Source organism: Pygocentrus nattereri, chromosome 13 (genome assembly GCF_015220715.1).
Source record: "Pygocentrus nattereri isolate fPygNat1 chromosome 13, fPygNat1.pri, whole genome shotgun sequence".
Taxonomy (NCBI): Eukaryota; Metazoa; Chordata; class Actinopteri; order Characiformes; family Serrasalmidae; genus Pygocentrus; species Pygocentrus nattereri.
Window position 1 is genome coordinate 15,659,687 of NC_051223.1, and position 14,979 is coordinate 15,674,665.

Below are 14,979 nucleotides of genomic sequence, written 5' to 3' on the forward strand. Positions count from 1 at the left end.
CCTGCGATTCACCAAAATTGCTCTCTGTGGAAGTAAACGGGCGTATCCTGAGATAGACCTGCAAGTGCTCCTTCTCCAGTACCACAGGTCCCTACAGGCAAAGCTCAGTTTGATGCACTCAGCACAAGACATTTCCAATAAACCAAGGAATGAAATGAATTTAAAACACTGTTTAATGCTTAAACATGCTATCAGCACTGTAAACGTAGTGTTATAACACAAAAGCTCTTAGCGTAAAATAAAACACATGAGCATTGCCTTGGATGTGAAAAGTTAACCTTTACAAAAAGAACTCCAGATTTTCTAAAAAAAAAAAATCAATAGAGCTGTATAATGTTTTTACACTCATTTACATGATTGTTCCTGTGTTATATCCCTATAGCATTGTCTTAGAGCAATGTAAACATCAATACTTTGTATTCCTCATGGTCGCATAGCGTAGCATGCTGTAACTAATATTGCTATAAGGTTAGATCGTCATATGGGATGAAACTGTAAGCCATGAAATTTTACCTGAGATGGAGGTATTTTGGAGAATTCGACAAAGAGATCTTTTCTTAAATCTTCTACAATAACAGATCCTACTCTCTCCGGTTTGGAATTCAAGCTGAACTCCATGGCTCTGAGGAAAAATGAAAAGACTAGCTAGTTAGGTAACAACAATACGCCAACTTCAACTAGCGAGATCGGTTACAACCTAGTTATAACCCAGCATTATCACTGTAACTACTTTATGTAAAACTAAGCTACAAACCTTACTGACTGCTAGTAACACTTATCTATCGCGGAGACACTTTGGCCATAGTACAACAAACGTAGCACAGCGTGCTGTTATATTAACATTATACAGGTCAAAACAGGAGATGGAGGGTTCCGCCAGCAGCAGCTAACCTAACTAACGTTAGCTAGCTAACGTTACACGTTAACCGAGTTAACGGCCACCTCCGTCCCTCGCTGAGAAAAACAAACAACTATCCACGAGTAAAAAAAAAAACAAACTGACAACACCACTTTGTTTGAAATCGGTTCCTCTCTTCGCCTGTAATGTTAGTGTTTTATCTGCAGTTACCGCCGCTGGCGAACCCGAAACACCTCTCAGCTTTTGTGTTCACATCTGCCGCGGTCTTCTGTTTAAATTACACCAATCGAATTGTTCCCAACGAGCCGAAGTGCTTGCCGGGAGCGGAAGTGGTGATAGTGTAGTTTTCGCTAGTTCGACTTCAAGGAATTGACGTCATGTATGAACTACATATCCCAAGAGCAGCTGTCAAACGCGTAAACCCATGTGTTTACACGGCGCCCATGCCTCGAAAACGGTGCTGCTAGCTAGCTGTGCGTTAGCTGCTTTCTATAAAGTTACAGTAACACAAAATAGTGCTTTACAACAACACACGAGGATCTTAACGTTAAATGAGAGAATACGTTTAGCGTTTAAGAGCAGATCATTTTGATTCTGACTTTGGAGAAAATTTAACATTGAGTTGTCTGTTTTCGGCAAAAAAACAAAGTAAAAATGTCTGTGTTTATGGATTTAAACATCATCGCCATCGCTGACAAGGCAAAGCTGCAGAGCACAATAGAGACAGCTGCTCACCGTAAGTTTAACTTTTAGCCAGTTGGTTTGCTAACTAGCAAGTTACATGTTGCCAAACATCTGGTCTTCCTGAATACAGTTGCCTTCTATTGGGTAGTCTTGTAGCGTTAGTTTAGATAGGTTACATGGCTAAGTGAGAAGTCCAGAATCACGATAGGCATCTGTACTGTCCAAGTCTGTTCTTCTCTTTATAACTTACGATATTAACATTTTATTTATTATAACATCTGTTGTAAACATGCCTACTCACCTTATACGGTAACGTTTCTACCACAACAGCATTGAAAGTGAGTTTTTATCATTATGTAAAGACAAGGAAGGAACTTTTGAAAAACTGCAAGCACTTTGGTGATAATTAGACTTTACCTCAGCGGTTACTAATCCTGGTCCTGGAGATCTACATTGCTAAAGACCTTAGCTCCCACACTAATTAGCCGTAGGTGAGCCATTTAATTATTGCATTTAGGAGCCTTTATAGAACTGCGTGAGGAGTTTTACAGGTGGGTGAAGGTAAAACTTGCTGAAAGGTCCTTTTCCTGGAAGAGGGTTGGTGACTGTTGCCCTACATCAGTGGTCGCCAGGCCTGGTCCTGGAAAGCCATCTTCCTACAGAGTTTATTTCCAACCTGTATCCAACAAGCTGCTCCACCCCTTACTTACCACTAATACCTCTGATCCAGCCAATCAGGGAACGTATGTTAAAAGAGTTATTTGTATTTCTTGCAAATAAAAAATAAGTTAAACCAAAAAGTAGAAACAAAAGGGCAGTCAACAGAAATACAAGGCATGGACTTGATGTGTAAAATTGATGTTTTGGAATTTTGCTATTATCTCATTTGTAGGGTAAATATTGCGAAGGATCTTCAAATGCACTTCTCTAGCTTAATTGGAAAAGTAGAATTTATAGGGTAGAAGCTTTTCTCCAAATAATATCTGTGATTAATGCATTGCAAAAGACTTCCTCTGGAGTGATACATTTGTGAGTGAAATGCATTCCTTAGTAATTTATTGCTACGTTTTAGGTCATGAATGCTAAGACTTTCCACTAAAAACTTGTACTCACCCCTCACAGCATCTTTTAGAACAACTGCGTCTTGATAAGCCGAACAAACCCATTTGGAACTCGTGTTATAACAGAATTAAATTCAAGAATACAAGTTTCCCTTTTCATCAGACAGATCAGAAAAATAGTCAGTTCTCTAAGAAAAGTGATGTGTTTTTTAGCAAGACTAATCCATGTAGTTCTGTCTCAAAAATGACCATAAACATTTCTTTTTAAACATCATATCTAATTTTATTTTGTTTCAGTTGGCTACTCCACGGTTGCAATAAATTATGTGGTTGAAGGGCAACAGAAGAAACAGGTGATCCTTTGTGCTTAAGCTTTGTCTATAGAGATGCTGTGCATGTGTTTGAAATTTGACGAATTAAACATTGTACTTATGTCTTGATGTTGATTACAGCTAATTCCTAAGCCGCAACCAGTGGCAGAGCTCTTTGAGAAATTCCCAATCGTACAGGTGACTTGAGAGAAAATTTATTTGTGATCATTGAACTTCTATGTGGCGTTTTTTGTTGAAAAGCAGTCTGAGTCTTCTAATCCATGTTTCCTTTCACATAGGGTAAATCCAGGCCTATTAAAGTGTTGAACCGTTTGACAGTCGTAGTCACAGATGCTTCTCACTTTGTAAGTGTTAATAAAATGTCAGGTAGTAAAGTTCTTACAAGCTAGAATTACTAATAATCTAATGCATAATTGAAACATATTCTTATGTGTCATTCACTTTAGAGGTTGGCCAATGCGTACAAAGACTTTGACATTTTGGCTGTGTTTCCCAAAACAGAGAAGCTGTTCCATGTAAGTCAAACAGTTTCTATGAATATGTAGATAAATATTTATTGTTCTTTTTAAAAGTTCATCCTCAGTGTTTCAAGCCCTCTAATAATCTACAGCCCTATCAAGAAATTTAATCTATTTCATTATGTTTCATTCCAACAGGCAGCCTGCATGACCTATGATGTGGACATCATCTGCATAGCAGCAACAGAAAAGCAGCCTTTCCACTGCAAAAGATCCCCGGTCAATGGGGTTAGTTCACATTATATTCATGAGTCACTGTTGCATAGTGATTACACTGTGATACACTTAATGTGCTTAGCCTCTGAGCATATATTAATATATCAAATAGAGTAGGTCTATCACAATTTGTTGATAAAACTTGATTTCTCAGTTAAAAAAAATCATAAAATACATTTTACCTTCGCAGTGAATCGGCAGTGATTTGGCAGTTGAGCTCAGACACTAGACATTTTTAAACCTTGAATACGACACCAATATGATACTTTTTTCAGCATCTTTTTTGAGAAGCGACTTCAGCCTCCTAATCTGTTTGTAGCTGAGGTAAATCTTAAAGCAGAGCAATTAAGTCTGCGTTTGTGTTTATAATTTTAGCCTGTACTAATACATCAGCTCATACTTAGACATATTTACAGCCAAGATGGTAAAATGGACATAAAATATTGTGGCTGTCAAGGAGGTTTGATTATTTGTTGAAAGGACAAAATGGCTCTTCTTTACATTTGGGTTGCTGATCCCTGACCTAACTGAGTCTTAGAAACACTTGACCACTTAATATAGTCACTCAATTAAGGACAAGATACCTCTTCAGTCATGTAGCCTATCTAAAGCAGTAAGTTTAAGCAGTCTGTATGTGTTTTAAAAAAACGAATCATTGTTGATGATAAAATTGGTTACTGCTCTGCAACATTCATCCAACTGACATCCTTTTTTTATGCTATAATGAAGGAAGAAGCATGACCAGAAAAATAACTTGGGGGAATAACTGCCTGGTCAAAGCTCTCACCTGTAATATGCAAAACAAAATATCATAGCTGGTTGGGCTCATTTATGAACTCCACAGAGAAGGATTTATTATGTGAGCATAGTTCGGTCAAACAGTGCATGGCAGCCAGTAATAAATGATAGTATTGATACAACACTGACAAACATAGTAGTATTTAAGTTCTCTTGCAAAAGTCAGAAAGCTGCCCAAAAAAACTGGATCAAATGTTTAATCACATTTAAAATATTACTACTAATGGAAACATTTATTGCACAAGTAACTGTTCGCATCTAAACAAAATTGCTTTTATGAAATACCGATAGACCTTGGATCTCTGCCACTGTGCATTATGGTTGTACTGTAGTGCTGTCTCTTTTAACTCTATTCTCTTTTCTTTTTTCATCCTCTTTATTAAATTGTTTTGTTAACTGTAACTTTTATCCATAGTATCAAAAATAAGTACAGATATTTTTACTTTGCTATAAAAAATATTTAGCCCTAATACAGGTCTAAACAGTTGTCCTACTGGTCTCTCTTACAGTAGAGAAGCAGGCTGCAATGGACATGCTTATTTATCTGCAGCCTTAAAAATACTGTGTAATGTAATTGTTAGATGGGAACTTGATTACTAATTAAATCAATAGTGGCAGGCCTAGAGAAGACCTAGATGATATCACTCCTATTTCCCTTATTGTGATTGTGTCTTTGTCCATGTTCATTCTGTAAGGCTATTGAGAGGGGAGTGCACTTTGAGATAAGCTACACAGCAGCCATCAGAGATTCCACCATGAAGAAATACACCATTGCAAATGCCATCAATCTGATGACCACATGCAAGGGCAAGGTAAGTTGTGCTGCACTCTTTGCTAACACAGATATTCACATATTATGCTCATAATGTCTGATATGTTGAAATAACTGTTTTTTTCCCCCCAATTTTTTAGAATGTGATTGTTGCCAGTGGAGCTGAGGCAGTAAGAGAGCATGTTTTTCTTTACTTTTTTCCCTTTAATGCTTGCCGTGAGGAATTGGCCTAGTATGTAGTCATTTATTCCCTGATATTCTTCTTGCTTTCTTATTTAGCCCCTTGAGATGCGTGGCCCGTACGACATTGCCAATCTGTATCCTTTATTGTTTGGGGCTATCAAGAGTTGTACTGTGTTTGAAGGCTTGTATGAGTTGGAATGATCCTTAATGCAGAGTCTAGGGGGCTAGTGTTTGGCCTCTCAGAGGGGGACGCTAAAGCTGCTGTGTCAACTAACTGCCGATCGGTCGTACTGCATGGAGGTAAGTAATATACATACTCTTTAGCTTTCATTATCACCATGTTGCAAAAGCAACCAAATTATCTTGTTGTGAAGTTTCTGTTCATGCTTATGTTGCTTATTAATCAAGTACTCTGAATTGGTTTTATACTTATTTAATTGATAGAAAGTATCTTGTTACTCTTAGTAATGTTGTTTCTAAGTAGTATGCTTTTTTTATGGTGTTCCACAGGGAGCCATTCTTAGTCCATTTCTTTTTTTTATTGTATTCATTTTGTTTATTTTATTGATATAATTTCTTTTTATGTTACAAAAATGGGGTTGCTTTTATTTTATTGGGTGCTTTCTGTTTATTATAATCTCTTTAGAGCAGTTTGAGCAGCATTCTGTGTGTGAAAGGTGCAAAAAAAGTACAGTAAATTTTATCAGACACTGTTTTAAATTCAGTCTTGTTTCAGCTGAAATCTCAAGATAATACTTGCTGTTTATAAACCTTATATTAAGATACTTTTTTTGTTTCTTTTATATTGTAGAAACCCGAGCAACAGCGTTGGGTATCATTCACACCATGAAGAGACCCCAGCCACCCAGTGAGCAGCCAGAAGAAGAAACTCCAGCTGCCAAAAAGGCCAAAACTGAAACAGATTAATTCAGACACCAAGTAGGAATAGGTTTTTTTTTTTATTCACATTGTTCAACTAGTCAACTTTTTTCTTTTTTTTTTTTGTTGTTGAATATCTTAAAGCTCCAGAACCTGATTTTCTGTAAGTTTTTTTTTTTTAACTTATTGGTAGTAAAACATAAAACATCAAAGTATCAGTTAAAAGGGTATCAAACCAAACAGAATAGTGCAAATAATGTTTACTCAGAAAATAATATATAATAAGCAACAATGAGTTTATTTGAAAACAAGAAACCAATAAAAACAACAAACAATACAAGTCTTCTTAAGTGCATTCAGCATGTCAATAAATACAGATTATCATTGAAAAATGTATCTAAAACACTGACATTAGTAAACATAGCACACAACCTGAGGCCAAGTTCTGTTTCTTCAAGAAATGTACTACTAAATGTCAATGTGTAGTTCAGCATGCAGCCAAAAATATTCCCTTATAACCTTCTCAATCTGCCACTAAGTGTGAGTCAATCCATGATTCACTTTGCATTGCTTTCCAAAGCCTTACAAAATGCTTCATACCGTCTCACTTTCATATTAAAACAAGTAACTGTGTAGTTCCAGAGGATGTTTAGCATCACAACACATACATTTTGTTTTACTTTATTTTACATTGCGCAGATATTGCTGTGCACAATTAAATGTTTTCATTTCTTTTTCAATTCACTTGGCTTGAGACTTGTCATTAAAGTTGTCAAGAATGGTTTTAGCTCCACTCTGCCACTCCAAAATACTGTCCATGGGTGATTTCCCCTCCTGTAGAAAACACGTTTTATGTCAGTTCAAGAAAAGCATGTATGTCTGCAGCAGCTTTGTCACCAAATCCCTAAATCACTGCCATATAATACAAAATGCTATAATGTATTATCATTCTATTGAAACAGGTCTGGTATATAAGTTAATTCCCATAATGCTATTCACTTGTACTGAGCACTATTTGCTTGGCCAAACTAAGGAGTGTGTTCCTCAAAATGTCAGTAGATGGCACTGTGCATATTCTAAACAATCCTTGAAGACAGGGCACATGGGCCTGAGACCACTTTTGCATCATTTTCTACTCTAGTATTAGAATTGATCGAATTGTACAAATATACAGGAGAAAATTGAGCTGGGCTTCAGCGCAAAGAATGAGCTTTTTCCTGGGCTAAAAAGATTTACAGTAGGGAAGGTCCAGTGAAATATAAGTCAAGATTACGCATAATTTTCTAGCTGTCTGGAGAAAAGCATTAAATACACTTACCCAATTCTTCACTTTCAGGTTGGCTCCATGCATCAGGAGTAACTGGATGAATTTGAATCTGTTCAGTCGGACGGCATCATGCATTGGTGTGTCTCCCTCCTGAATGGAAAAAAGATTTAATATGCCTCGCGTTTTGGCTTTTATTGTGTCTTTGCAGAAATGGTGATAAGGGCACAATATATGGCTTACTCTGTCCTTTGCGTTGACATCTGCTCCGCAGTGAATGAGGTGTTCAGCACATTCATAGTGACCTGTCCTCACTGCCACATGCAGGGGAGTGCTCTGGAGCTATAATACATTGGGTTTAAGAAATATATCAGTATTGCATCTGAGAGAAAGGATGCCAGTTAATTATGTGACATTAGGACTCTCACAGAGAAGATTTTTTTTTTCTTTGACTGCATAATGGGCCAGCCTACAAGAGCTACTGACCCCATTTACACCTGACTTTTTCATGTGACTTGTTTTAAGCACATGCATTAAGGCAATGTACACATTTGCATGCCTCAGACACACTTGTATAACATCTGGCTAAAATATGTCTCAGGCCACCTCCATAATTATGAGACCAACATGAGTTTTGAGCAATCACATACAAAATGACCAGGTATTAACGGGGATGACCAGGTATTAAGGTATTAACACTGAGCCTTTCAAACAGTAGGCAGCAGTATACCCTTAATGATGATGAAATGAAGCAACTAGGGAGTGGGGAACTTATTTTCTTTTCCATCTGATAGTTATACTTTTATACTGAAGGATTTCTTCTACTGAAGAATGTAGATTTCTTCTTGATTTCTACAGTTAAAACCAGTGAAAAGTGCATTAAAAATATTATTTGAAGGCATTTGGGCCTTCGCAGTAGTGTAAATAAACTGTTGTATGTATTGTATTTATGTATAAGTAATCTAAATGCACATCCATGAGACAGTTGCAGTACTGCAAGGATTTCCTGTGCTGTAGACACTATGATACAAGTACCATGCAGTCCAATAAAACTAGGCTTTCCTTATTTTCTTACCTTGTCTCTGGCACTAAGGTTGCCATTGTGGTTCAGGAGCAGCTCTAGCACAGGCAGGCTTCCTCCGCGAGAGGCCCAATGAACAGCAGTTGCGTCAAGCTGGATTGGAACAAAAATGATTAAGAAATGCATTTACTTGCCACTATATTAGATACACATTGTTGGTAAACATTAGATATGTACAATTAAATCAAATCAAATAAAATTTTTATTTGTATAGCGCTTTTTAGGAGAGCTCGACAGTCAGTCATCCATCAGTGTCTGGCTGGACAGGTGGGCAGCTCATGTTTTTTTCTTTATAATTCATCCTTTAGCCCTTCATCAGTGGTCAGTTTTAGACAACAGGACTACTGTTGAGTGGTTATACATGGTAATCGTCGTGCTTTTTACAGCTGGTCTGGTTTTGGCGGTTGCCAGGAGAGCGGTACTTGTCTGACTGTATTCTGTCAAGTGTAAAGTTTGGTGGATGGAGTGGGGTTTTCACAAGTTGGGCTCGGCCCCTTAGTTCCAGTAATAGGAACTCTTAATGCTTCAGCAGACCAAGACATTTTGGACAATTTCATGCTCCCAACTTTGTGGGAACAGTTTGGGGATGGACCCTTCCTGTTCCAACATGACTGCGCACCAGTGCACAAAGCAAGGTCCATAAAGACATGGATGAGTGAGTTTGGTGTGAAAGAACTTGACTGGCCTGCACAGATCCCTGACCTCAACCTGATAGAAGACCTTTGGGTTGAATTAGACCGGAGACTGCGATTCAGGCCTTCCTGTCCAACATTAGCGTCTGACTTCATAAATGTGCTTCTGGAAGAACGGTCAAAAATTCCCATTAACACACTCCTAAACCTTGTGGAAAGCCTTCCCAGAAGAGTTGAAGCTGTTATAGCTGCAAAGGGTGGGCTGACATCATACATCATATTAAACCCTATGGATTAAGAATTGGATGTCAAATAATTTCATAGGCATGTGAAGGCAGACCAGCGAATACTTTTGGCAATATACTGTATCTGATCACCAGCGGTTCTGTGGTGGACAGAGTGGAGGGGGCTTCTAATTTATGAACTAAGAGATGGACTACAGTCAAGAATTGTAAATCTACATAGTGCACCATATTGTAGCTGTTTGTAATAAAAATGTTTGATGTATTACGATGTAGTAGTGCTGGATTCAAATACATTAATGAGGTAAAAATACAAGAGAAAAGATGCCATAAAGGAGGCGCATTTGTGTTTGCTCTCTGGAGTCTTGATTTACCCGTCAACACCTGAGCTGCTATCACACCAAGTAACAGAGTGAAAATGGCAGGCCTTGAATAGCAATGTGTAAGGCGTCTGCATACTTGTACTCCATCTCGTATGCAGTTTTGCAAGCATGTTAGAGAGAAAACTTTGTGAGGGTAATATCAGTGGGGACCTAAAAATACATGTCTAATTTAGAATTGTCATGCTTATATTCAAACTATAGCTAGCATTCTAGTAAAAGTCTTCTTTCTTATGTCTAATCAGGATTATATTTTTCCCTGTGGATGCTTCCAAGCTCTCCGATTGGTTAGGCCTTCTGGAACTGTACAGGAGGCCTTACACATTTGATTAAGTAGGGACACAAGTAGGAAGTGACAGAGGAATCAATCAATCACGTTTCAGGTACTCTAGGCCCTCTGGAAGTCCTGCATATGCCGTTGTCTACGAATGTGTGCAGGGACATGGGAAGTGAGGGTGCTGAAGGTGCGTTAGCACCCCCACATTTCAGGATTGACTAACTGCAAATGCTAAAATTTATAAAGATCTGATTTCAACACTGATTTGATCATAGTTAAGACCTATATCTGCTTGTTTTAGTTGACGTTTATTCATATTGTAGCATTCTGCTACTGGCTGGCGCTGGCACTGGCGCCTGAGACTCTGGAGTTGTGGCTAGGCAGATAATCACAAGCAAAGTCTCATGGTAGCATGCACCCTCCAACAAGGGACTATTTATGTTGTTTATTCTTGTTGTCTGTTAGTTATAGTTACACGAGTTTGTTACTTCTGTTATTTGGTGTTGGTGAAATGTGGGCTTTATGGGGGGTGTGGTCACTGCGGGTTGAAGTGTGTGGCTAAAGGTCATTTCCCCCTTGAGTTAAGTCTGGGTTCTGTGTTTCTTTCTGTTGGTATGTTCAATAAAGAGCACTTGTTGTAGTGGCTCATAGATTAATTAAGTTTTTACATTTATGACCTAAACTGAGGCTGTTATTGTCCCAGTTTGCCACAGGTTAATATGTGGATTTATGAAACAGGAGATCATTTTGTGCAACCTGGTGGAACCAGTTCTAGTCAGAATCAATTTCATAGTAAATTCCTAGTAAATATAGTAAATTGTGGCCTTTTTAGGGATTTTTCAATATTTTATCAGGTGTGGGTTGTACCTTGTCCTTGTTTTCAATTAAAGCCCCAGCTTCCAGCAGCCTCTTCACAATCTCCACATTGCCTCTCGAACAAGCTCTGTGTAGAGCTGTGCGGTTGAACTAGAGAGAGGGAGAGAGCGATTATCAGCTCTGTGGGGATTTCAGAAGCTAGCTAAGCTGTTTGAATAAAGAGAAGTGGTTTGCTTTGGTACTCACATTGTCACACGCATTTGGGTCCGCACCCCTGGCGAGATAACTCTCAATCATCGACAGTTTGTTGTCCATAGCTGCCTTCAGAAAGTCATCTTCATCAACAAAATCACACTGTGGGAAGAACCAACACACAAGAGCTTAACATACTGTAACTAAATTACAGTATATATTCTCAGGTTATATTTGAGGCTACTTAGACAAAGTATTGCCCATGCATTATTTATATGGAAATTTGGATAATTACGGAAGATTTTACAAAAATCCCAATGTTTATGAACTTTCAAGTGTTAATGTTATTTCTCACCACAGTGTGAAATGCTGGAGGTGTTTTGAGCTCAAGTGTCTTTTGGACTTTCTTCCTCTGCTGAAGTTCTATAATCTTCTGGAGGTTGTCAACAATGTCTTGGCTTAATTGACCACCTTCATTAGCTTCTTCATCCTGCTATATAATAAAAACAGATGGTGATTGGTATTTATCTTGTTGTTTTAAGCACATAGTCCTGGGATGGAATATGGATGTTTTGACTTACCTTGTTGATTTCATCATCACCGTCATGTGTACTATAGATTCTCAGCTCATCTTCTCTGTCTTGGCTGATAGATGCCTTATATGTCAAAGACTCTGATTCTTCATTGACCCCACATTTCTTGCTGGTAACCTTAAAAAGAAAGAGAAGTTCTTTGGTGAAATTGAATATGCATGACTCCTATTTTAGATAAAATAGTTCTTTATGGATGGCTTATTAAATTCATGGAGCCTCAGGGCAAATCATGAATGTTGTCTAACTGAAATCATAGACTGTTCAGTCGTGCAAATTTTTTAAGACTATTTTGATGGTTTTCTGCATAGTTTAATCTTAGAGATGTAAAAAAATTATTAAAATAGTTTGATGTGAAATGCTTGACTGAGGAGTAATTTACCAGCGTAGATTTTTTTACAGTGATAGGAACTAGGGGTTGTGATGCAACAAATATAGCAATTTTCACTACCCAAATTGACCAGAGATTCTACCCTTTTTCTGTGGTATATAAGTAAGGTTGATGCACATAAATCATGCTGAAATTGGGAAAAAAACAGTTTTCTTTAAGGTCTATAACAATATCTCAAGCATCATTTAGCTTATTTATAACCATTTCATATAGTAGCTTGCTGTGAAATAGCTTTTAGACACAAACACTTCAGGTGTCTGGTTCCTATCACCACCATTTTGAACAACTCTCAGAGTATTTCACACCAACTTACTCTAAATATCTCTATTTACATTTAAATGATTTAATAATAAAAACATTTTGAAAAATCAGTGGAATTCCCCTTTCTGTCTTTCTGAGAAGTCATGGACTGATGTTTTTCATAAATGTGTGTGAGTAAACGCTCAAGAAAATCCAGAGGGGTATCTCGTGAAGCAGGATTTCTCATTTTATCTGGATAAATTGATGGTTCTAATAGAAACATACATAACTTCTCCTATTGAACAGGTTTGACTTCGGGCTTAAGTCATCTAAACTCAAACCTCTAATCCAAAAGTGTACACAGCAAAAGATCCTGACAGGAAACATCAAACAATCTTTAGTAGCTTCAGAAGTTTTGGAATAACAGTAACAATGGTAAACCACCAACCCTAGTGCACCTACCAGCCCTTGAACCCGTAGCACTCTCATGTGTGTCGTGTAGAGTGAATGGAAGTCCAGTGATCTTGCTGTCTCTTGTGTACCCAACTGTACTGCACCCAAGCCCAATATCTCTTATATATGCTTTAGGATGATATCAAGCCCAGTTTGCCCTTCCCCTTCTAAGCAAGTCATGCTGTCAACACTGAGGTGAATGCACGATTAGATGTCAGTCATGTTTTGAACGGTACGGAATGTAAGTTATAAAAAAAACTCAGAAGGTGCCTCAAGCTGCCAATCACCACTCAGTGGCAGGAATGCAGGTGAAACACAAGTGGGGTTGACTAAGTTTATGCTACTATATCAAAGGAATTTTAGCAATTACCATCCATCTGCTCATGCATGCATGCACCAGCTGACTTGGGAAAACGTTAATATTTAAATGACCTAAACAACAAATCATTAAACAAATACATGAAGTAACTTAATATAGGATGTATTTTCCCTTCAATTTCTTTGAAGTCTTGTACAGAAAGTAGCAGACAATCTTTTACAGAAAGAAGAGTCAGTGTTATTCCACTCTGGCTTTAAACAGTCGAAAAACATTGCAAGTTAGTTTGTGTTTAATATCAGTCCAAATATTCTCTATAGGGTTTAAACGTGGACCTAAACGTTGACTAGGCCAAAATAACCAGTGATTATAAACCATTTCATTTTGGACTTACATTTACATTTTGCCAATGTTTTTGCATGGGATTGTACATTAGTAGAAAACGTCACTTGTGTCCTTCAACCCAAAAACTCAGTAGATCAATAGGAAAGCCCAATGTGGACCCAATGAAAAGGCCAGAGGAAATAGCAAAGAACACAGCCATAGTAATGGTCAGTAGAAACCAATCGACAATAATAAATCCACAAAAAATGTCCAAAAATCACTTGGAATAAAATGTTCTTTCATTAGTGTTCATTTAAACAAACAGCTTTTCTTCCTTTTCCTATAAAGTTACTATTTTGGAGATTTCGTTATTACAGCTACCGTGTAATTCTCAGACATGTAGGAAATGTTTATTGAGAGAAAACTGATATCATTAAAGGAGTCCTTGTTTATAAGCTGGTCTTCACAGCGACTGTGGGGTTCTCTCAATAATATCTCTATAAAATCTCATCGCCTTACTTTATAGGCTTGTTTTCATCTCAAGTTTCTCGCTTCACATTGCCGGTGCTGTCACCAATAAAAGATGACTATTTTTGATTGAGTCAGTGCTGAATTATGTTGGACTAATGGGTCACAAGGGTGTTCAGCATGTATGATGGTGGCCTGTTTTACAAGCGTGCCCTACATTGGAGCCTGTAAATCATAAAATGGTGAGGACTCCATCGTTAAAGTCAGCAAATGAGATGATAAACAGCTTTGACTAACGCTGAGGCATCACAAAAATTGCATGTGAGGCATCTGTTGACTGAGTGACATCTTCATCTTTGGCAGTGTGGGTGGTAGACTGGAGCATTCTTTAGAGCACAGAGCGTCTCAGTGACTAACAAAATATTCATATGTAACCACTATATTTGATATTTGTCTCCAGTAACGGCACTAAAAAGAACATTTCATTGCCCTAGAAATGTTTTGGATATCGTACACCATGAGACTGTAAGTGTGGAAGCACCACAGCCACACATACACTGAGCACAATAGAGGAATAGTCTGCTCTCCCTGAATGTATTTCTGTTCCATTTGCTGTCATGAGCACAAACCCCAGGTGCCACATCAGACAACATCCGCCTTTTCATTTAGCCCATACAAACACAACACAGCAGGTCCTTTGTCCCCCTGGAGTCCTTCTATATAAACAGTTGTACTGATCACACTTTGTAGAGCCGGTAGAGCGTACTAGATATAACAGCAAAACAAGTAAAACCCTCAGTTTTGTCTGCCTCGTCCAGCTGTCAGTGATTCGTTCTTATATGTCTATGTGTTGGACAATTATTAATTATTAAAAATCAGAAATGATTTCTTTCTGTTTGAAATGCGTCAGGATCTCACTGTTTGTATCCACTGCTTATAATCATTTTACATTTGTTGTCAGCATGAACTGCACTTGAGACAACTCTTTTGATGAAAGCTCATCTTAGTGCT

At 37.9% G+C, this 14,979-nt stretch overlaps 3 protein-coding genes across 6 annotated transcripts in view; 1 reads left to right on the plus strand and 2 right to left on the minus strand.

Annotated features, from left to right (window-relative positions):
* The window catches only part of kif20bb (kinesin family member 20Bb), a 24,340-nt gene extending 22,148 nt beyond the window's left edge, over nt 1-2,192 (minus strand). For 2 of the 4 annotated variants that reach the window (XM_017681943.2, XM_017681940.2), the window contains exons 1-3: nt 755-1,035; nt 514-622; nt 2-91 (exon numbers count right to left, since the gene is read on the minus strand). In XM_017681943.2, coding sequence (XP_017537432.1) covers nt 2-91; nt 514-618 — 195 coding nt within the window. In that variant the 5' untranslated portion in view covers nt 619-622; nt 755-1,035. Of the gene's footprint in view, nt 1; nt 92-513; nt 623-754; nt 1,036-1,069; nt 1,125-1,960 lie in introns of those variants that run through there. The other 2 variants (XM_017681941.2, XM_017681942.2) reach the window with 2 other exon arrangements.
* On the plus strand, nt 1,296-7,046 carry rpp30 (ribonuclease P/MRP 30 subunit). The gene is made up of 11 exons (XM_017681945.2): nt 1,296-1,595; nt 2,902-2,957; nt 3,057-3,113; nt 3,215-3,280; nt 3,383-3,451; nt 3,593-3,682; nt 5,164-5,280; nt 5,381-5,410; nt 5,520-5,557; nt 5,644-5,723; nt 6,235-7,046. Exons 1-11 carry the CDS (start codon nt 1,514-1,516, stop codon nt 6,348-6,350), a joined length of 801 nt encoding a protein of 266 aa, XP_017537434.1. The 5' UTR covers nt 1,296-1,513; the 3' UTR covers nt 6,351-7,046.
* The window catches only part of ankrd1b (ankyrin repeat domain 1b (cardiac muscle)), a 23,069-nt gene continuing 15,072 nt past the window's right edge, over nt 6,983-14,979 (minus strand). The window contains exons 3-10 of the mRNA XM_017681936.2: nt 11,768-11,896; nt 11,542-11,679; nt 11,241-11,348; nt 11,046-11,144; nt 8,642-8,740; nt 7,810-7,908; nt 7,621-7,719; nt 6,983-7,136 (exon numbers count right to left, since the gene is read on the minus strand). Of these exons, the coding sequence (XP_017537425.1) occupies nt 7,044-7,136; nt 7,621-7,719; nt 7,810-7,908; nt 8,642-8,740; nt 11,046-11,144; nt 11,241-11,348; nt 11,542-11,679; nt 11,768-11,896 (864 nt within the window). The 3' untranslated portion in view covers nt 6,983-7,043. The remainder of the gene's footprint in view (nt 7,137-7,620; nt 7,720-7,809; nt 7,909-8,641; nt 8,741-11,045; nt 11,145-11,240; nt 11,349-11,541; nt 11,680-11,767; nt 11,897-14,979) is intronic.